Source organism: Mizuhopecten yessoensis, unplaced genomic scaffold (assembly GCF_002113885.1).
Source record: "Mizuhopecten yessoensis strain PY_sf001 unplaced genomic scaffold, ASM211388v2 scaffold8383, whole genome shotgun sequence".
Classification (NCBI taxonomy): Eukaryota; Metazoa; Mollusca; class Bivalvia; order Pectinida; family Pectinidae; genus Mizuhopecten; species Mizuhopecten yessoensis.
The window spans coordinates 13495-36232 of record NW_018407520.1 but is presented as its reverse complement, the minus strand read 5'-3'; the positions used below and the strand labels follow the sequence as shown (position 1 = coordinate 36232).

General features: G+C 40.1%; 1 protein-coding gene across 1 annotated transcript in view; it reads right to left on the bottom strand.

The window, feature by feature from the left end:
- Window positions 1–1329: 1329 nt before the first annotated feature.
- LOC110455817 (sodium/hydrogen exchanger 2-like) overlaps window positions 1330–22738 on the bottom strand; it is a 31406-nt gene continuing 9997 nt past the window's right edge. The window contains exons 9-17 of the mRNA XM_021506202.1: window positions 18594–18676; window positions 13899–14027; window positions 13009–13101; window positions 12532–12597; window positions 11714–11826; window positions 7475–7537; window positions 6450–6562; window positions 5662–5762; window positions 1330–2774 (exon numbers count right to left, since the gene is read on the bottom strand). Of these exons, the coding sequence (XP_021361877.1) occupies window positions 2175–2774; window positions 5662–5762; window positions 6450–6562; window positions 7475–7537; window positions 11714–11826; window positions 12532–12597; window positions 13009–13101; window positions 13899–14027; window positions 18594–18676 (1361 nt within the window). The 3' untranslated portion in view covers window positions 1330–2174. The remainder of the gene's footprint in view (window positions 2775–5661; window positions 5763–6449; window positions 6563–7474; window positions 7538–11713; window positions 11827–12531; window positions 12598–13008; window positions 13102–13898; window positions 14028–18593; window positions 18677–22738) is intronic.

The following is a 22738-nucleotide window of genomic DNA, read 5'->3' as shown; positions in this document are numbered from 1 at the left end:
TAGTCTAACCTGTTAGTATACTTACAGACACCTAGTCTAACCTGTTAGTATACTTACAGACACCTAGTCTAACCTGTACTTACAGATTTCTATCATAAGGTGTAACAGAATTAGAAAGACAATTTTTATATAAAAATACAAAATACATACTGTTAGGTGGTCAAAGAAAATACGTAGCACTATACCGAGATCAGAAAAGAGTCTAACCAAAATGAATATTGTAAATATAATTATTAGTACATGTATAAAATAGAATACTGGATAGAGACCTACACTTGGCCAGACTATGGGACTCTCAGAATGTACAAAAGATCAGAAATTTGGCTGAGCCATGGCACTTTAAAAATATATAGGCATTGTTACTTCAATAACTTGACAGTGTTGTTTTTTACAAGTTAAGTCACAAACGATACAGATACCCATTCAACATCAATTAAAGGCTCAGATCTCTTTTACATACACTTCATCACAGTTCACATATTTTTAAGAGTAAAAGACTACGGCTAAAACAATGCACACATCATCAAAACAAGCATTCTAACTAATACTAAGTAGTGCTACACTAGATGTGTAAATATGTAGATAATGTGTATATATTGTACTAAACATAAACAACATATAAAAATCTAAACTTGTTACTATGGTAACGATTTCCAACAATAACAGGATGTTAGTATTTATTATGATACAACATTGAATCTTTAACCCTTTCACCCCTTTGTACTGTAGTAGCCTCTACCATGCATTGATCTGGATGAGTCCATTATGGTCTACAGAGGTGAAAGGTATATCAAGCAGAACAGTTTAAGATAAACAAGAGGCCCATGGGCCTTAACGGTCACCTGATATATTTGAACAGAGATTTGATTTTGTTTTTAACATGAACAGAAATATTATTCAAAGTGACAAAAAATAATAAAACCACCTTATTCAATATCTAGCATACAGATGTATGGGGGTCAGTCAGGGCTCATATGTGCATACCATCAAACTGCTACCCAATACTGATAATGCTAACCGAAATTGAATTACTTTCAATGGCAATTAAACAAATGTTAGTCCAAAATGAGATATCCTTATTTAAACTATAGTAAAGTTAACCCCCTCCCCAGGGGGAAACGTGAGACCCAAGGGTCATGAAATTCACAATTTTGGTAAACCACCTAAGCTTAAGACCCTTCCATCTATGAAGAGTATTTGATTCTACCATATCTGGGTCTTGAGAAGAAGATTTTTGAAATTTTAGTCAATTTGACCCTTCTTGGCCCCACCCCTCAGGCCCCTGGGGGCTGGGGACCAAATCAGCCACTATTTTTGTTGACCTTTGGCAATGGAAGGTTTCTGCAAAATTTCATTGAAATTGGTTCAGGGGTTATGGAGAAGAAGTTGAAAATGTAAATTAATTACGGACACACGATGGACGACGTCGGACAAAAGGCGATTGCAATAGATCACTTGAGACTTTGTCTCAGGTGACCTAAAAATGGAGGTATCTTTCTGGAATGTTTGCAATCAAATCATTTAGCACAATACAGGATGGATATATTTAGATATATTTTAGACACATGTAAAATATATAGGAAACAGCAATTCTATGGCAAAGAAAAAAATAGTTCTCAGTAGCATTTCTACATGGTTAGGAAATCATGTAGTTCAAATAAAACATAAATTTCAAGAGGGGTGTAAGATAGGGAAATTCCATCATTGGGAATTTCAAATTGGTACAAAACCCTTGGCTAAAGGAGTTTTTAAATTGGGTAAAACCTGAGGCTTGCAAAGGGAATTGCATCAATTCGAAAACCCATGAAGTGGCGTTTCCCTATTTTACACTCCTGGGCATGAAAGAGTATTTTTCTCTCATTCCTATCACCAGAATCAGCTCAGAACCCACAAAAAGATGTCACAATTTACACATTGTGGCCAATGTTCCCAATTTCATGATGCCTATTTGTGAGCTCACACACGTGCGATTGGGTGTAAAATAGAAATTTCTTACATCCCTTTCTTACCCTTTACAGTTTGTAATAAATGCACAGGAATGAGAGAAAGTTGCTCACTGATATGAGTCTGAATCATATTGAATAAAGATTTTGTTTTTTTAATATGATTTTCAGTTCACAAATCTAAGTATTGTTGGAATTTCCTTGAAAGAATAAACTCAGACCTCTTTTTGTTTAGTCTAAAGAGTGGTGTCGCTTGAGTTCACCTACAGGTTGTAGAGGAATGTCTTCTGTAGCCTTAGGCTGTATGGGAGCGTCTTCTGTAGCCTCAGGCTGTAGAGAAATGTCTTCTACAGCAACAGCGCCCTGTCTTGTGAGATGTCCATGGTGATCCATCGACCTGTTTTTTGACCCACTATCCGAGTTGTCTGAATTAGCTTCGTTCTTCGGTGTAGTCTCACTATCGTCATCCATTAGTGGTTCGTCTTCCGTTCCCTCAAACACCGTACTTTCATCTATCTCTATCACAGTGTTGTTAGGATGCTGGTACATGTGATTTGTCACTTGACCAACAGAGGACCCATCAATATTCATCGTCATAGCACGTTGTCGAGGGGCAAGCATGTGGTGATCCCTGATGTGTGCCTCTGCTGTATCCTCCTCGGACCAAGATAAAGCTCGCTCCGGCATTTTCCTGATGGTCCTCATGCGCTGGAGCTCGTTGTTGTTGTTGCGTTTGTTGGTCCATCGCTCTCGAAGTGAATTCATCTTGGTGAATTGAAGTTTTTTCAAATGGTCGTTGTCATGCAAGCCACCAGAGAATCTGAACACGTTCTGTAAAACACAATCAGTGTGGTTATAACATATTGTCTCCACTGATCATAACTTCTATCACCCTCCCAAATGACTGTAGCCATTGATATACTAATACGTTGATTAGAAAGCTATCCCGATCTGTATTACATTACAAGTGTTTCAGTGATACATTAGCGTATTATATGTATTACACATTATTTCTACAATATTACAAGTGAAGACAAATTAGCAAAAGAATGTTCACTTACAAATTAATATTTTTCTAATATCTTGGATGTTGACAAATGACCTTCAAATCTCTCTGTCATGATCAACTACACAATGTGTGAATATGTTCAACTCCTGTTATTTAGGCTTGAAATATATTATAACACTTATTTATAAAACACTATAAGCTCCATCTGTTTCTAAACATTTTCTTCAAGATGGTGAGTAAGGATTGTAGAAAGGTTCCTGCAGCATTGCAATCAGTGTAATGTTAATGTGTGATGGTTCAACGATTCGTACGGTATAAACTCTTAATGTGTGATGGTTCAATGACTCATACGGTATAAACTCTTAATGTGTGATGGTTCAATGACTCGTACGGTATAAATAACTCTTAATGTGTGATGGTTCAATGACTTGTATGGTATAAACTCTTAATGTGTGATGGTTCAATGACTCGTACGGTATAAACTCTTAATGTGTGATGGTTCAATGACTCGTACGGTATAAACTCTTTATGTGTGATGGTTCAATGACTCGTACGGTATAAACTCTTAATGTGTGATGGTTCAATGACTCGTACGGTATAAACTCTTTATGTGTGATGGTTCAATGACTCGTACGGTATAAACTCTTAATGTGTGATGGTTCAATGACTCGTACGGTATAAACTCTTTATGTGTGATGGTTCAATGACTCGTACGGTATAAACTCTTAATGTGTGATGGTTCAATGACTCGTACGGTATAAACTCTTTATGTGTGATGGTTCAATGACTCGTACGGTATAAACTCTTAATGTGTGATGGTTCAATGACTCGTACGGTATAAACTCTTTATGTGTGATGGTTCAATGACTCATACGGTATAAACTCTTAATGTGTGATGGTTCAATGACTCGTACGGTAGTCACAGAGAAGTCACACATAAACACTGTAATGGTTGTGCTACGAGGACCCGTCACACATTAACACTGTAATGGTTGTGCTACGAGGACCTGTCACACATAAACACTGTAATGGTTGTGCTACGAGGACCCGTCACACATTGACACTGTAATGGTTGTGCTACGAGGACCCGGCACACATTAACACTGTAATGGTTGGGCTACGAGGACCCGTCACACATTGACACTGTAATGGTTGTGCTACGAGGACCTGTCACACATAAACACTGTAATGGTTGGGCTACGAGGACCCGTCACACATTAACACTGTAATGGTTGTGCTACGAGGACCCGTCACACATTAACACTGTAATGGTTGTGCTACGAGGACCCGTCACACATTAACACTGTAATGGTTGTGCTACGAGGACCCGTCACACATTAACACTGTAATGGTTGTGCTACGAGGACCCGTCACACATTAACACTGTAATGGTTGTGCTACGAGGACCCGTCACACATTAACACTGTAATGGTTGTGCTACGAGGACCCGTCACACATTAACACTGTAATGGTTGTGCTACGAGGACCCGTCACACATTAACACTGTAATGGTTGGGCTACGAGGACCCGTCACACATTAACACTGTAATGGTTGTGCTACGAGGACCCGTCACACATTAACACTGTAATGGTTGGGCTACGAGGACCCGTCACACATTAACACTGTAATGGTTGTGCTACGAGGACCCGTCACACATTAACACTGTAATGGTTGTGCTACGAGGACCCGTCACACATTAACACTGTAATGGTTGTGCTACGAGGACCCGTCACACATTAACACTGTAATGGTTGTGCTACGAGGACCCGTCACACATTAACACTGTAATGGTTGTGCTACGAGGACCCGTCACACATTAACACTGTAATGGTTGTGCTACGAGGACCCGTCACACATTAACACTGTAATGGTTGTGCTACGAGGACCCGTCACACATTAACACTGTAATGGTTGTGCTACGAGGACCCGTCACACATTAACACTGTAATGGTTGTGCTACGAGGACCCGTCACACATTAACACTGTAATGGTTGTGCTACGAGGACCCGTCACACATTAACACTGTAATGGTTGTGCTACGAGGACCCGTCACACATTAACACTGTAATGGTTGTGCTACGAGGACCCGTCACACATTAACACTGTAATGGTTGTGCTACGAGGACCCGTCACACATTAACACTGTAATGGTTGTGCTACGAGGACCCGCCACACATTAACACTGTAATGGTTGGGCTACGAGGACCCGTCACACATTAACACTGTAATGGTTGGGCTACGAGGACCCGTCACACATTAACACTGTAATGGTTGTGCTAAGAGGACCCGTCACACATTAACACTGTAATGGTTGGGCTACGAGGACCTGTCACACATTAACACTGTAATGGTTGTGCTACGAGGACCCGTCACACATTAACACTGTAATGGTTGGGCTACAAGGACCTTTCTACAATGCTCCAACTAATCATTATAAAAGAAACTGCCTCTTTATGATCATGGGATGGTAACCTGATAACCTTTGACCTTTAATCCAAGCAGTCAAGAAGATGTATCATAACTTCTACACAGCATTGTTCATTCCTTGCTTAACAAGTTATTAATATTTCAGAAGCATTTGCTTTTTTCTTTGGTTTTAATTTTGTACACTCATGAATGCATGAAATGCCAAAATTGGGAAAAAAACATATAATATAAGCTCAGTTCCTAGACTTTCATAAATTCTTTATATTTATTTGCATACTGACCGTATGGTGAGCTGGCCTCTGGATATGTTTTTCAAAGAAGGTCTTTGCTTCAGAGGGTGTACTTGGTGTATCCTCCAAGGAGAACACTACTTTAAATGTTCCTGAAATGAAAGAGCAAAACCTTTAAAACTCACACAATTATTGTTTCAACCTTATATTATGTAGCTCTGATATATGGTATCAATCATAATGTCTTGGGATCAGTGTTGCACTGTGAAAACTCACCAACAGAAAGAGGCACCAACATCTGTTGTAGATAAATGTATGATGTATGTTGTGTCTGTGACTCGGACACCTGACTTTGGATATTCCAGGTGTACAATCTTCCTAGCAACAGCCACTAGATTGTTAAACAAACAAACTAGCGACACATTCTTAAAGGCAATCTGTTCCTGAACGGTGTGGCTAGACATCTGGACACCCCATTACAGGTGACTGAATCAGCAGAGCAATGTCACAAAACATCGGTGTCCATCCATGGGAAACCATTTATACATGTACTTTTGGTAGCTTTAAACAACTAAGACTGCTATAACCCATGACGGACTACTTTATTATCTAAAATGTAACTCAATATGCACGACTCCTCATTTTAGTTGGCTCCACTCCCTCCTAGCCCCAACCCCTCTAGTTTATAGTGTAAATATGTAGAAAGTTTGGGTAGAAGTGCAAAAGATCAGGCAGGGTGAAGTCAGCATTAGTTTGATCATGAATTGACATTAATTAAAATGCAAGAGTTTATTTTATGGCAAATGAAAAGTTTTCATTGTAAGTGAAAGTATGTTTACCTGTTGTTGGAGTTTCGTCGTCCACGTCGTGGTCGGGTGTACCCAAGTCCTTATCTTTATCTGAGGTGCTGCTTTTTATCTGCTGTATCAGGGCGGCGCTGTCAATGTTTCTCCTGTACCAAACAATTCACACATTGGATGTATTCTGTTGTGAATGTCTATTTGTACAGTGTTAATTGGTCTAAAATGTCTCATTTCTATGATGGGCAATTTACATACATGAGTTTGTGATGTCATTAGTTGTTTCTTGTGACCACAGAATAATATCAATGTCTGTGAGAGTGTGATAACACTTAAGAACAGTCAGAGTATTTGATAAGAGGGGAGGGGGTGTCATACAGTATAACTGTACCCAGGCAACATTGATCATTTTACGTAACTCACTCCTGCTACAATATCAAGTCATCCAGACGTTTCAAGTTATAGGAAATGGATGTGTTACAGGAACAGTTAACCCTTTCACCCTTATATGTAACTGTAGTAGACTCTACCATGCATTGATCTGGATGAGTCCATTTTGGTCTACAGTGGTGAAAGGGTTAACCAAGTTGACAGCTTTACCAAAAATAAAGGGCCTCTGAACATATTCATGTTTTACACACACACAATACAGTCTACTGGCGTCGGCCGAGGATCCTGTGCACTTACACTCTACTGACGTCGGCCGAGGATCCTGTGTACTTACAGTCTACTGGCGTCGGCCGAGGATCCTGTGTACTTACAGTCTACTGGCGTCGGCCGAGGATCCTGTGTACTTACAGTCTACTGGCGTCGGCCGAGGATCCTGTGTACTTACAGTCTACTGGCGTCGGCCGAGGATCCTGTGTACTTACAGTCTACTGGCGTCGGCCGAGGATCCTGTGTACTAACAGTCTACTGGCGTAGAATCCGGTGTAATTACAGTCTACTGGCGTAGGATCCTGTGTAATTACAGTCTACTGGCGTAGGATCCTGTGTACTTACAGTCTACTGGCATAGGATCCTGTGTACTTACAGTCTACTTGCGTAGGATTCTGTGTACTTACAGTCTACTGGCGTCGGCCGGGAGTTTACTTGCTCCACACAGATGAAGGTTCTTGTAATGTTCCCTAAAAGGCACAAACCAAGCAGAATTAGTATGAATGAGAAAAGAGAGAGAGAAAGAGACAGAGATACAGGTATAGAGAGACAGAGAAGCAGATATAGAGAGACAGAGAAAGAGATAAAGATACAGATATAGAGAGACAGAGAAAGAGAGACAGAGAAACAGATATAGACAGACAGAAAAAGAGACAGAGATACAGAGTTAGAGATACAGAGAAAGAGACAGAGATACAGAGTTAGAAAGACAGAAAAACAGATATAGAGACAGAGAAAGGTACAGAGATACAGATATAGAGAGATAGAGAAAGATATAAAGATACAGATATAGAGAGACAGAGATACAGATATAGAGAGACAGAGAAAGAGATATAGAGAGACAGAGAAACAGAGAAAGAGACAGTGAGACAGAGAATGAGACAGAGATACAGATTTAGAGAGACAGAGAAACAGATAGAGAGACAGAGAAAGAGATACAGGTATAGAGAGACAGAGAAAGAGATACAGATATAGAGAGACAGAGAAACAGAGAAAGAGACAGAGATACAGATATAGAGAGACAGAGAAAGAGACAGAGATACAGATATAGAGAGACAGAGAAAGAGAGAAAGAGACAGAGATACAGATATAGAGAGACAGAGAAAGAGACAGATACAGATATAGAGAGACAGAGAAACAGATAGAGAGACAGAGATACAGATATAGAGAGACAGAGTAACAGAGATAGAGAGACAGAGATACAGGTATAGAGAGACAGAGAAAGAGAGAAAGAGATACAGATATAGAGAGACAGAGAAAGAGACAGATACAGATATAGAGAGACAGAGAAACAGATATAGAGACACAGAGAAACAGATATAGAGACATAGATACAGATATAGAGAGACAGAGAAAGAGACAGAGATACAGATATAGAGAGACAGAGAAACAGATATAGAGACAGAGAAACAGATATAGAGAGACAGAGAAAGAGACAGAGATACAGATATAGAGAGACAGAGAAAGAGACAGATACAGATATAGAGAGACAGAGATACAGATATAGAGAGACAGAGAAACAGATATAGAGACAGAGATACAGATATAGAGAGACAGAGAAAGAGACAGAGATACAGATATAGAGAGACAGAGAAAGAGACAGATACAGATATAGAGAGACAGAGAAACAGATATAGAGAGACAGAGAAACAGATATAGAGACATAGATACAGATATAGAGAGACAGAGAAAGAGACAGAGATACAGATATAGAGAGACAGAGAAAGAGACAGATACAGATATAGAGAGACAGAGAAACAGATATAGAGAGACAGAGAAACAGATATAGAGACAGAGATACAGATATAGAGAGACAGAGAAAGAGACAGAGATACAGATATAGAGAGACAGAGAAAGAGACAGATACAGATATAGAGAGACAGAGAAACAGATATAGAGAGACAGAGTTACAGAGACAGAGTTACAGAGACAGAGATACAGATATAGAGAGACAGAAAAAGAGAGAAAGAGACAGAGAAACAGATATAGATAGACAGACCTACAGAGACAGAGTAACAGAGACAGAGTTACAGATATAGAGAGACAGAGATAGAGAGACAGAGATAGAGACAGATACAGATATAGAGAGACAGAGAAACAGATATAGAGAGACAGAGTTACAGAGATAGAGAAACAGATTTACAAAGACAAAGAGCCAGATATACAGATATAGAGAGACAGAGATACAGATATAGAGAGACAGAGATACAGAGATACAGATATAGAGAGACAGAGAAAGAGACAAAGATACAGAGTTAAGAGAGACAGAGAAACAGATATAGATAGACAGATTACAGATATAGAGAGACAGAGAGACAGAGATACAGATATAGAGAGACAGAGAGACAGAGATACAGATATAGAGAGACAGAGAGACAGAGATACAGATATAGAGAGACAGAGATACAGAGATACAGATATAGAGAGACAGAGATACAGATATAGAGAGACAGAGATACAGAGATAAAGATATAGAGAGACAGAGAGACAGAGATACAGATATAGAGAGACAGAGAGACAGATATAGAGAGAAAGAGAAAGAGATAAAGATACAGATATAGAGAGACAGAGATACAGAGATAAAGATATAGAGAGACAGAGAGACAGAGATACAGATATAGAGAGACAGAGAGACAGATATAGAGAGAAAGAGAAAGAGATAAAGATACAGATATAGAGAGACAGAGATACAGAGATAAAGATATAGAGAGACAGAGAGACAGAGATACAGATATAGAGAGACAGAGAAAGAGACAGATACAGATATAGAGAGACAGAGATACAGATATAGAGACACAGAGAAACAGATATAGAGACATAGATAGATATAGAGAGACAGAGAAAGAGACAGAGATACAGATATAGAGAGACAGAGATACAGATATAGAGAGACAGAGATACAGATATAGAGACACAGAGAAACAGATATAGAGACATAGATACAGATATAGAGAGACAGAGAAAGAGACAGATACAGATATAGAGAGACAGAGAAACAGATATAGAGACAGAGAAACATATATAGAGAGACAGAGAAAGAGACAGAGATACATATATAGAGAGACAGAGAAAGAGACAGATACAGATATAGAGAGACAGAGAAACAGATATAGATAGACAGAGCTACAGAGACAGAGTAACAGAGACAGAGTTACAGATATAGAGAGACAGATAGAGAGACAGAGATAGAGACAGATACAGATATAGAGAGACAGAGAAACAGATATAGATAGACAGAGCTACAGAGACAGAGTAACAGAGACAGAGTTACAGATATAGAGAGACAGATAGAGAGACAGAGATAGAGACAGATACAGATATAGAGAGACAGAGAAACAGAGAAAGAGAAACAGAGAAACAAATATAGAGAGACAGAGAGACAGAGATACAGATATAGGGAGACAGAGAGACAGAGATACAGATATAGAGAGACAGAGAAACAGATATAGAGACACAGAGAAACAGATATAGAGACATAGATAGATATAGAGAGACAGAGAAAGACACAGAGATACAGATATAGAGAGACAGAGAAACAGATATAGAGACAGAGAAACATATATAGAGAGACAGAGAAAGAGACAGATACAGATATAGAGAGACAGAGAAACAGATATAGAGACACAGAGAAACAGATATAGAGACATAGATACAGATATAGAGAGACAGAGATACAGATATAGAGAGATAGAGAGCCAGAGATACAGATATAGAGAGAAAGAGATACAGATATAGAGAGACAGAGATAAAGATATAGAGAGACAGAGATACAGATATAGAGAGATAGAGAGCCAGAGATACAGATATAGAGAGAAAGAGATACAGATATAGAGAGACAGAGACAAAGATATAAAGAGACAGAGAGCCAGAGATACAGATATAGAGAGACAGAGATACAGAGATAAAGATATAGTGAGACAGAGATACAGATATAGAGAGACAGAGAAACAGATATAGAGACAGAGAAACATATATAGAGAGACAGAGAAAGAGACAGATACAGATATAGAGAGACATAGATACAGATATAGAGACACAGAGAAACAGATATAGAGACATAGATAGATATAGAGAGACAGAGAAAGACACAGAGATACAGATATAGAGAGACAGAGAAACAGAGAAAGAGAAACAGAGAAACAAATATAGAGAGACAGAGAGACAGAGATACAGATATAGAGAGACAGAAAAAGAGACAGAGAAGGAGGGTTCAAAAATCATCCAGATTCCAAAATTTAATTAAATACACTAGTAGAATTCACATAAAATACTCTCGCTTAAAGTATATCAGAGTGCAGACCTTTTACAAATTTGATTTGTATGTCTTATACTAAAATTTGCTGTCATGACAAATTCAGAAAAAGGTGAAAATTACAACATAGCAAAAATGTCTAGGTTTACAGTAGTTATTTCAGTTTTTTAATCATTTTTCTATAAATGAACAAACTTAATATCATTTACTTCATGACAAGTTTTTTTGGTAAACAAAAAATTATTTTATTATTTTATATACTAAATAATTCATCATGAGTGAACGAGGTATATATTTCACATTTAACTGTTGATATTTCATTTACACTCAATTCTTTTGTTATGACCAATGGCAATATAATTTCCCGCGAATAAGCAAAGTTGACTTTACTTACTTCATCATTAGTTTTTCATAACATTGAAGGATTTCATATTGCTCCTCGTTTAACTTGTGGTCACGTAACAGGATCCTGCGGATGTACTTCTCGTCCATGTGGTAGAACCACTCCTGACACAGAGGTAGATATTATACATTCTTATGACACAGAAGTAGATATTATACATTCTTATGTCACAGAAGTAGATATTATACATTCTTATGAAGTTATGTCACCTGTGATTCTTCTCACAAAACTCCTCTCCATAAATTTCGGATTTAGATAATCCATACCAATTACTTTGAAGTTCCGATAGATTTTAGTCAACTCAGTGAAGAATTGTACATGTACTGTTCATATTTGCCAACTCTTCCTATTTTGGAGGAAGATTCCAGACTTTGCGCATTTTCAACCTGTAAATTTGCTAAATTATCTCTATTTTTTAATCAACTTCTGACGACATTTGATTCATGATTGTTTTGAGCACATGTAATCTCCCCAAAGGAAATTTTAAAAAGTTAACAAGTGCAACCGTTCTATCTATATTTATAATAACTTACTTAATTGTGACTATATATATTTTTCTTTAGGGACATCGCTATATAGTATACCGGTCACCAGTAATAGAATCCTAAAATGTTTATAATATATGAAGTTGATAATCTGATCACCTAGCTCACAGACATAATGTTTCTTGAGAAATTATATCAGTTATACATGATCTTCCTTGTCTGAATTATACTTGGTTTAGAATTAATTATTTTTTTATAGTGCATGAAACCATCCTTAATCTCTGACACAAAATAAAGATTCATAAAAAGTCTTTCTGGACTTACCCTCATAGAATTTTTTCCCTCTTTGCCGATGAGATCTTCCATCCCTGCCATCAAGTGGTCTGTTACCTTGACAACACAATTTCTTAATGTAAATCATGAGCTTTTTGAATAAAGGAAGATCTGAATGCAAAATGTTTGTACTTCATGTGCCAATTAAAAGAACTATAAAAAGAGATTTTCAGTATTATTTTCCAGTTATTCCACCATCTATATCAGGAATTGAATTCTTTCCTAGTGAAATAAATAGTTTCATTTTATATTTTTACCTTCAAAGATAACATTATCATTTTTCAAATTTTCAAAGTAAAACGACCAATCAAAGAGCTACAATTAATTGTAATTTTCCAATAATCCTTGTGATTTGATGGTTAAACTCCCTACATTATAAAGGCAGAAATAACCTAAACAATAAATAGTCGTGAACAATATTTATGGTAATTACGGCTATTTATTGTTTAAAGATCCAGATTAACTTACATGTTCTGTGAGTTCCACGTACATAGACGTCTCCTGTGTCTTAGAGGCCAGCTTGACCTGTAGTAACTTAACAAGGGGTTTGATGGTCGCACCCTATAGGTAAGGCAAGAAATGTACACATTATCACAAAGTATGTGAAGATATCTTTTGGTTAAATATAGTATTTGCAAAATTTTCCATGGATTAAAAGGCACACTTAAAGATAATAGTGATTCATTTTACGGAGATTCTAGACCAGTTCAGACCAGTTTTGTTGATTAGTGCACAAAAATCAGAAACCAATTTCAAAAACGTCACCGTCCTGGAAATTCCAGGGGTTACATGTACATTGTCTTACAATCTCTGTACTCCTGGTCATGACAAAATAGAGACTTTGTAACTGATACCTTGTAGATGATACAAATAGACAAGTTTGATCTTTCCATGTACATCACCAGTATTGAGTGACACCTGTCCCATTACAGTAAAACTGACTGGCCTTGGAGTTAGGTGTTGCTCCTGTGTAATCTTAAAAGGCTAAGGTTTAATCAGCCTACGATTGGTCAGGTTTTTTCACCTGAAACCAATCAAATAGCTAACTGTTTGCCTTCCATTTTGTCATGACCTATTCCAGGGGAACTGAGATTGCAAGTGAGCATGAACCCTGAAATTTGGATGATGCAACTTCAAGAAAATTATGTTAAAAATTTAACTGAAATAAACGTAAAGAAGTAGAATGTTTTTTAAATTCTGGATTGTCACAGACAGAAAACGAATTGTGATAAAGATGTTAGGCATGAAGTATGACAACATGACATAACATTGTAGCCATAATATTGAACACAAATATTCGGAGCTCATTTCCATTTTAATTCATCAATGTAATCTATCAATAACCAACTAACACTTACCTGGATGAAGACGGTAAAGAAGATGACAAAGAGGGTTGATGTGACGAAAACGTCCTTCATAGGGAAGGCTTTAATGTCCAGTAGGGCAACGAGAGAGAAACACACCGCTCCTCTGATTCCACCGTAACTCTGAGTAAAAGAGAACAATGTATTTTATATCCAGCACACCGACGAGAGAAACACACTGCTCCTCGGATTCCACCATAACTCTGAGTAAAAGAGAACAATGTATTTTATATCCAGCAGAGCAATGAGAGAAACACACCGCTCCTCTGATACCGCCGTAACTCTGAGTAAAATAGAACAATGGATTTTATATCCAGCAGAGCAACGAGAGAAACATCGCTTCTCGGATTCCACCGTAACTCTGAGTATAATAGAAAAAGAGGCCCAATGGGCCTGCATCGCTCACCTGTTATTAATCTAACACTTGTAATCTTAAGATTTCATAAGAACCTATTAAAAGATTTAAACAAATGACGCCTCTGACCTTGATTGTTGAACAAGGACATTAGGTTGAAAGTGGATCAAGGTCAATCATTTGAACTAAAATGGTAGTCCTTCATCCCAGCATGCTACAGGCCCAATTTCAGTACCCTGGCCCTTTTGCTTATTGAAAAGAAGTCGCTTGAAGATTTTACGACATTTGACCCTGTGACCTTGAAAGTTGGTCAAGGTCATTCATTTGAACAAACTTGGTAGTCCTTCATCCCAGCATGCTACAGGCCTAATTTCAGTACCCTGGCCTTTTTGGTTATTGAGAAGAAGTGGTTTGAAGATTTTACGACATTTGACCCCTGTGACCTTGAAAGTGGGTCAAGGACATTCATTTGAACAAACTTGGTAGCCCTTCATCCCAGCATGCTGCAGACCCAATATCAGTACCCTGGGCATTTTGGTTATTGAGAAGAAGTTGTTTGAAGATTTTAAGACATCTGACCCCAGTGACCTTGAAAGTGGGTCAAGGTCATTCATTTGAACAAACTTGGTAGCCCTTCATCCCAGCATGCTACAGGCCCAATATCAGTACCCTGGGCCTTTTGGTTATTGAGAAGAAGTTGTTTGAAGATTTTAAAAAATTTGACCCCTGTGACCTTGAAAGTGGGTCAAGGTCATTTATTTGAACAAACTTGGTAGCCCTTCATCCCAGCATGCTACAGGCCCAATATCAGTACCCTGGGCCTTTTGGTTATTGAGAAGAAGTTGTTTGAAGATTTTAAAATATTTGACCCCTGTGACCTTGAAAGTGGGTCAAGGTCATTTATTTGAACAAACTTGGTAGCCCTTCATCCCAGCATGCTACAGGCCCAATATCAGTACCCTGGGCCTTTTGGTTATTGAGAAGAAGTTGTTTGAAGATTTTAAAATATTTGACCCCTGTGACCTTGAAAGTGGGTCAAGGTCATTTATTTGAACAAACTTGGTAGCCCTTCATCCCAGCATGCTACAGGCCCAATATCAGTACCCTGGGCCTTTTGGTTATTGAGAAGAAGTTGTTTGAAGATTTTAAAACATTTGACCCCTGTGACCTTGAAAGTGGGTCAAGGTCATTTATTTGAACAAACTTGGTAGCCCTTCATCCCAGCATGCTACAGGCCCAATATCAGTACCCTGGGCCTTTTGGTTATTGAGAAGAAGTTGTTTGAAGATTTTAAGACATTTGACCCCTGTGACCTTGAAAGTGGGTCAAGGTCATTCATTTGAACAAACTTGGTAGCCCTTCATCCCAGCATGCTACAGGCCCAATATCAGTACCCTGGGCCTTTTGGTTATTGAGAAGAAGTTGTTTGAAGATTTTAAGACATCTGACCCCAGTAACCTTGAAAGTGGGTCAAGGCCATTCAGTTGAACAAACTTGGTAGCCCTTCATCCCAGGATGCAACAGGCCCAATTTCAGTACCCTGGCCTTTTTGGTTATTGAGAAGAAGTTGTTTGAAGATTTTAAGACATCTGACCCCAGTAACCTTGAAAGTGGGTCAAGGCCATTCAGTTGAACAAACTTGGTAGCCCTTCATCCCAGGATGCAACAGGACCAATTTCAGTACCCTGGCCTTTTTGGTTATTGCGAAGAAGTTGTTTGAAGATTTTAAAGACATCTGACACCAGTGACCTTGAAAGTGGGTCAAGGTCATTCATTTGAACAAACTTGGTAGCCCTTCATCCCAGCATGCTACAGGCCCACTATCAGTACCCTGGGCCTTTTGGTTATTGAGAAGAAGTTGTTTAAAGCAAAAGGTTGACACCGGACAGACGGACGACGGACGGACGGATGGACGGACGACGGATGCCGCACCATAACATAAGCTCACTTGCCCTTCGGGCAGGTGAGCTAACAATGTATTTTATATCCAGCAGAGCAACGAGAGAAATACACAGCTTCTCTCATTCCACCATAACTCTGAGTAAAATAGAACAGTGTATTTTATATCCAGCAGACCAACGAGAGAAACACACAGCTTCTCTGATTCCACCATAACTCTGAGTAAAATAGAACAATGTATTTTATATCCAGCAGAGCAACGAGAGAAATACACAGCTTCTCTGATTCCACCATAACTCTGAGTAAAATAGAACAGTGTATTTTATATCCAGCAGACCAACGAGAGAAACACACAGCTTCTCTGATTCCACCGTAACTCTGAGTAAAAGAGAACAATGTATTTTATATCCAGCAGAGCAACGAGAGAGAAACACACCGCTCCTCGGATTCCACCGTAACTCTGAGTAAAGTAGAACAATGTATTTTATATCCAGCAGACCAACTAGAGAAACACACCGCTCCTCGGATTCCACTGTAACTCTGAGAAAAATAGAACATTGTATTTTATATCCAGCAGACCAACGAGAGAAACACACCGCTCCTCGGATTCACTGTAACTCTGGGTAAAATAGAACAATGGATTTTTTTATCCAGCAGAGCAACGAGACAAACACACTGCTCCTCTGATTCCACCGTAACTCTGAGAAAAATAGAACAATGTATTTTATATCCAGCAGACCAACGAGACAAACACACTGCTCCTCTGATTCCACTGTAACTCTGAGTAAAAGAGAACAATGTATTTTATATCCAGCAGAGCAACGAGACAAACACACTGCTCCTCTGATTCCACCGTAACTCTGAGTAAAAGAGAACAATGTATTTTATATCCAGCAGACCAACGAGAGAAACACACTGCTCCTCGGATTCCACCGTAACTCTGAGTAAAGTAGAACAATGTATTTTATATCCAGCAGAGCAACGAGACAAACACACAGCTCCTCTGATTCCACCGTAACTCTGAGTAAAATAGAACAATGTATTTTATATCCAGCAGAGCAACGAGAGAAACACACCGCTCCTCAGATTCCACCGTAACTCTGAGTAAAGTAGAACAATGTATTTTATATCCAGCAGACCAACGAGACAAACACACTGCTCCTCAGATTCCACCGTAACTCTGAGTAAAATAGAACAATGTATTTTATATCCAGCAGACCAACGAGACAAACACACCGCTCCTCAGATTCCACCGTAACTCTGAGTAAAGTAGAACAATGTATTTTATATCCAGCAGACCAACGAGACAAACACACTGCTCCTCAGATTCCACCGTAACTCTGAGTAAAATAGAACAATGTATTTTATATCCAGCAGACCAACGAGACAAACACACCGCTCCTCAGATTCCACCGTAACTCTGAGTAAAGTAGAACAATGTATTTTATATCCAGCAGACCAACGAGACAAACACACCACTCCTCTGATTCCACCGTAACTCTGAGTAAAATAGAACAATGTATTTTATATCCAGCAGACCAACGAGACAAACACACTGCTCCTCTGATTCCGCCGTAACTCTGAGTAAAATAGATTATTGTATTTTATATCTAGCAAAGCACCAACATGAAAAGAGAAACACACATTCCTTATAATATGTCTGTGACTATGAATAAATTAAACAAAGTGAGCGGAGACTCACACAGATATCCCCCCCCCCCTATACCTTCCAAGCTTTGCCTTAGACTTTTGACTGATGACCACCAAAATCTAATCAGGTGTAGTGCTCAGTATTACTATAATATTTGGTACATATGAACTAAATGTGTTCAGAGGTACAATGAATTAGCCAGCCAGATTTAGCATTAGTATCCAACATTTGCAAACAATGTTTGCGCAGAAAAATTGATCACATCTTTCTTACGTGAACGGTAAATATATCCTAAAAGGTTTTAATTTCATCATGTCACCTTTTCCGTAAAACGGCATCGGAGAGTTCCAAATTCGTGACGTCACGTTACGTCATTGTTGAGCCATTGCGACGTTACATCACGTGAAACAGGGCATAAGATAGAAAATTCCTACACCCCTTTTACCCTGGACAGCTCTATCTTACACACAGGGAAATGAGAGAAAACATTACATCAAACATCTAGCTGAGCAACTAGATATATAATACACAGCCTCTATGTCACTACAAATGACAATAACATCCTTGTATTAGAAGTGTGGATATACAGACAAAACTAAATATGATATATTAACCTACCATATTTGAAGGAAATTGCATAGAAATTGAAAAAGGATTTCTGTGAACAATGCTGTGTTTGTGTCTAGGACAGACAACAGACAGATGGGCTGATCACCCCCCTCCACCCCCTTTTTTTCTTTTGTGAGGTTCTATTTAAACATTATTGAGATGTCGCCAGACTTACCACAATGAACATCTCATCATAGCGGATCTTTCTAACTCGGTACTTGTCATATCTGTTTATTAGCGAGGAAGCTAAAAATGTCACTGGAACAAATAAAAGAAATTATTTTCAAATGATAATATCGTTTGATACACAATCACTTATGACAAACATATCCTAGTTACATTTATTGAATCTATTTTTCTAAAGCAGGTCCGTAACTGATTAGTATGTAACAAGTTCATTGCTTTAAGGACTCTTTTATCCTGGAAAGGAAAACAGTTTCGAGCTGTCCCTTGGTTACACTCATAGAACCTACCCGTCCCATAAAATCATATTGAATTCCGTAACCCTTATATCAAGCTTATTTCTGTAAAGTAATCCTTAAACAGTTGACAGCAGCTATCTGCCTTTTGACCATAAACCATTGAGGACTTTTGTATGATATTTCGTCATTTTGTATCCAGCTCTGCCAATACAGCTCGATCCTTTTATTGACGAATGCTTAGAAATTGTCTTTTCACTTTACTTTTTCAACAGTCATAGGGCAGCACTCATTACCTTAATATTACAGTAACTTAGTTCAAATAGTTTATTTAGGCTTTCTTGGCTTCTATAGGAAATATCAGGATTACCATGTGACAGAGTACGATATATATAGAACACTTATAGACCAAAGGGTGATGGATGTTTGAGTGTGATACGAGTACCATACTGTCATAAAACATAAAAATGTACGTTATTTGAACTACCTTAGTGTCCGAGTGTGATTACAGCAAACCAAACAGACTCAACACCCCAAATTAAATACTGTGGGGGTTAGTGTTTAACATAGAGACAATATAAAAGGGCAATCAACTCGGCACACAGTATACTAACTAAGGGTTCAGTGATTTTCATGTTTCATCTTCCCTGCAATTTTAAATCATCTGTTAAAAGGAAATTGTGATGATTAAACTGTATTTCACACTTAAGGATAAAGATTACTTTACTCTGAAATGCATTTCCTTTCTAAAATAGTTTCACCCTGTGGATTATGCTGAATACATTTGCTATGAGAGGTATTTTGCTTTTGGTCAAAGGTTCATGTATTGATAACAGTACAGCAATTCTAAACTAGAAATGTCACCAGAACGGCAGACTTATACTCCCAGCCTGCGGTGAGAACTGTCCCAAGAATAGCAGACTTATACTACCAGCCTGTGGTGAGAACTGTCACCAGAATGGCAGACTTATACTCCAAGCCTGCGGTGAGAACTGTCACCAGAATGGCACACTTATACTCCAAGCCTGCGGTGAGAACTGTCAACAGAATGGCAGACTTATACTCCAAGCCTGCTGTGATAACTGTCACCAGAATGGCAGACCTATCCTCCCAGCCTGCGGTGAGAACTGTCCCGAGAATAGCAGACTTATACTACCAGCCTGTGGTTAGAACTGTCACCAGAATGGCAGACTTACACTCCCAGCCTGCGGTGAGAACTGTCAACAGAATGGCAGACTTATACTCCAAGCCTGCAGGGAGAACTGTCACCAGAATGGCAGACTTACACTCCCAGCCTGCGGGGAGAACTGTCAACAGAATGGCAGACTTATACTCCAAGCCTGCTGTGATAACTGTCACCAGAATGGCAGACCTATACTCCCAGCCTGCGGTGAGGACTGTCACCAGAATGGCAGACTTATACCCCCAGCCTGCGGCGAGAACTGTCACCAGAATGGCAGACTTCTCCTCCCAGCCTGCGGTGAGAACTGTCCCCAGAATGGCAGACTTATACTCCAAGCCTGCTGTGATAACTGTCACCAGAATGGCAGACCTATCCTCCCAGCCTGCGGTGAGAACTGTCCCCAGAATGGCAGACTTATCCTCCCAGCCTGCGGTGAAAACTGTCACCAGAATGGCAGACTTATACCCCCAGCCTGCGGTGAGAACTGTCACCAGAATAGCAGGCTTATACTCCCAGTCTGCGGTGAGAACTGTCACCAGAATGGGAGACCTATACTCCCAGCCTGCTGTTAGAACTGTCTCCAGTATGGCAGACTTATACTCCCAGCCTGCGGGGAGAACTGTCCCAAGAATAGCAGACTTATCCTACCAGCCTGTGGTGAGACCTGTCACCAGAATGGCAGACTTATCCTCCCAGCCTGCGGTGAGAACTGTCCCCAGAATGGCAGACTTATACTCCAAGCCTGCTGTGAGAACTGTCACCAGAATGGCAGACCTATACTCCCAGCCTGCGGTGAGGACTGTCACCAGAATGGCAGACTTATACTGTCACCAGAACGGCAGACTTATACTCCCAGCCTGCGGGGAGAACTGTCCCAAGAATAGCAGACTTATACTACCAGCCTGTGGTTAGAACTGTCACCAGAATGGCAGACTTACACTCCCAGCCTGCGGGGAGAACTGTCAACAGAATGGCAGACTTATACTCCAAGCCTGCTGTGATAACTGTCACCAGAATGGCAGACCTATACTCCCAGCCTGCGGTGAGGACTGTCACCAGAATGGCAGACTTATACCCCCAGCCTGCGGTGAGAACTGTCACCAGGATGGCAGACTTATACTCCCAGCCTGCGGGGAGAACTGTCCCAAGAATAGCAGACTTATACTACCAGCCTGTGGTTAGAACTGTCACCAGAATGGCAGACTTAGACTCCCAGCCTGCTGTGAGAACGGTCACCAGAATGGCAGACTTATACTCCAAGCCTGCTGTGATAACTGTCACCAGAATGGCAGACCTATACTCCCAGCCTGCGGTGAGGACTGTCACCAGAATGGCAGACTTATACCCCCAGCCTGCGGCGAGAACTGTCACCAGAATGGCAGACTTCTCCTCCCAGCCTGCGGTGAGAACTGTCCCCAGTATGGCAGACTTATACTCCCAGCCTGCGGGGAGAACTGTCCCAAGAATAGCAGACTTATACTACCAGCCTGTGGTTAGAACTGTCACCAGAATGGCAGACTTAAACTCCCAGCCTGCGGTGAGAACTGTCCCAAGAATGGCAGACTTATACTCCCAGCCTGAGGTGAGAATTGTCACCAGAATGGCAGACTTATACTCCAAGCCTGCGGTGAGAACTGTCAACAGAATGGCAGACTTATACTCCAAGCCTGCTGTGATAACTGTCACCAGAATGGCAGACCTATACTCCCAGCCTGCTGTGAGAACTGTGACCAGAATGGCAGACTTAGACTCCCAGCCTGCTGTGAGAACGGTCACCAGAATGGCAGACTTATACTCCCAGCCTGAGGTGAGAACTGTCACCAGAATGGCAGACTTATACCCCCAGCCTGCGATGAGAACTGTCACCAGTATGGCAGACTTATACTCCCAGCCTGTGGTGAAAACTGTCACCAGAATGGCAGACTTATACTCCCAGCCTGCGGTGAGAACTGTCACCAGAATGGCAGACTTATCCTCCCAGCCTGCGTTGAGAACTGTCACCAGAATGGCAGACTTACCCTCCCAGCCTGCAGTGAGAACTGTGACCAGAATGGCAGACTTATACTCCCAGCCTGTGGTGAGAACTGTCACCAGAATAGCAGACTTATACTCCCAGTCTGCGGTGAGAACTGTCACCAGAATGGCAGACTTACACTCCCAGCCTGCAGTGAGAACTGTCACCAGAATAGCAGCCTTATACTCCCAGTCTGCGGTGAGAACTGTCGCCAGAATGGCAGACTTATACTCCCAGCCTGCGGTGAGAACTGTCACCAGAATAGCAGACTTATACTCCCAGTCTGCGGTGAGAACTGTCACCAGAATGGCAGACTTATACTCCCAGCCTGCTGTGAGAACTGTCACCAGAATGGCAGACTTACACTCCCAGCCTGCGGTGAGAACTGTCACCAGTGATGAAGAACCTGTATTAACTTACCCTCAAACCTGTACACAGTGATGAAGAACCTTGATTAACTTACCCCCAAACCTGTACACGGTGATGAAGAACCTGCATTAACTTACCCCCCAACCTGTACACGGTGATGAAGAACCTTGATTAACTTACCCCCAAACCTGTACACGGTGATGAAGAACCTTGATTAACTTACCCCAAAACCTGTACACGGGGATGAAGAACCTGTATTAACTTACCCCCAAACCTGTACATGGTGATGAAGGACCTGTATTAACTTACCCCCAAACCTGTACACGGTGATGAAG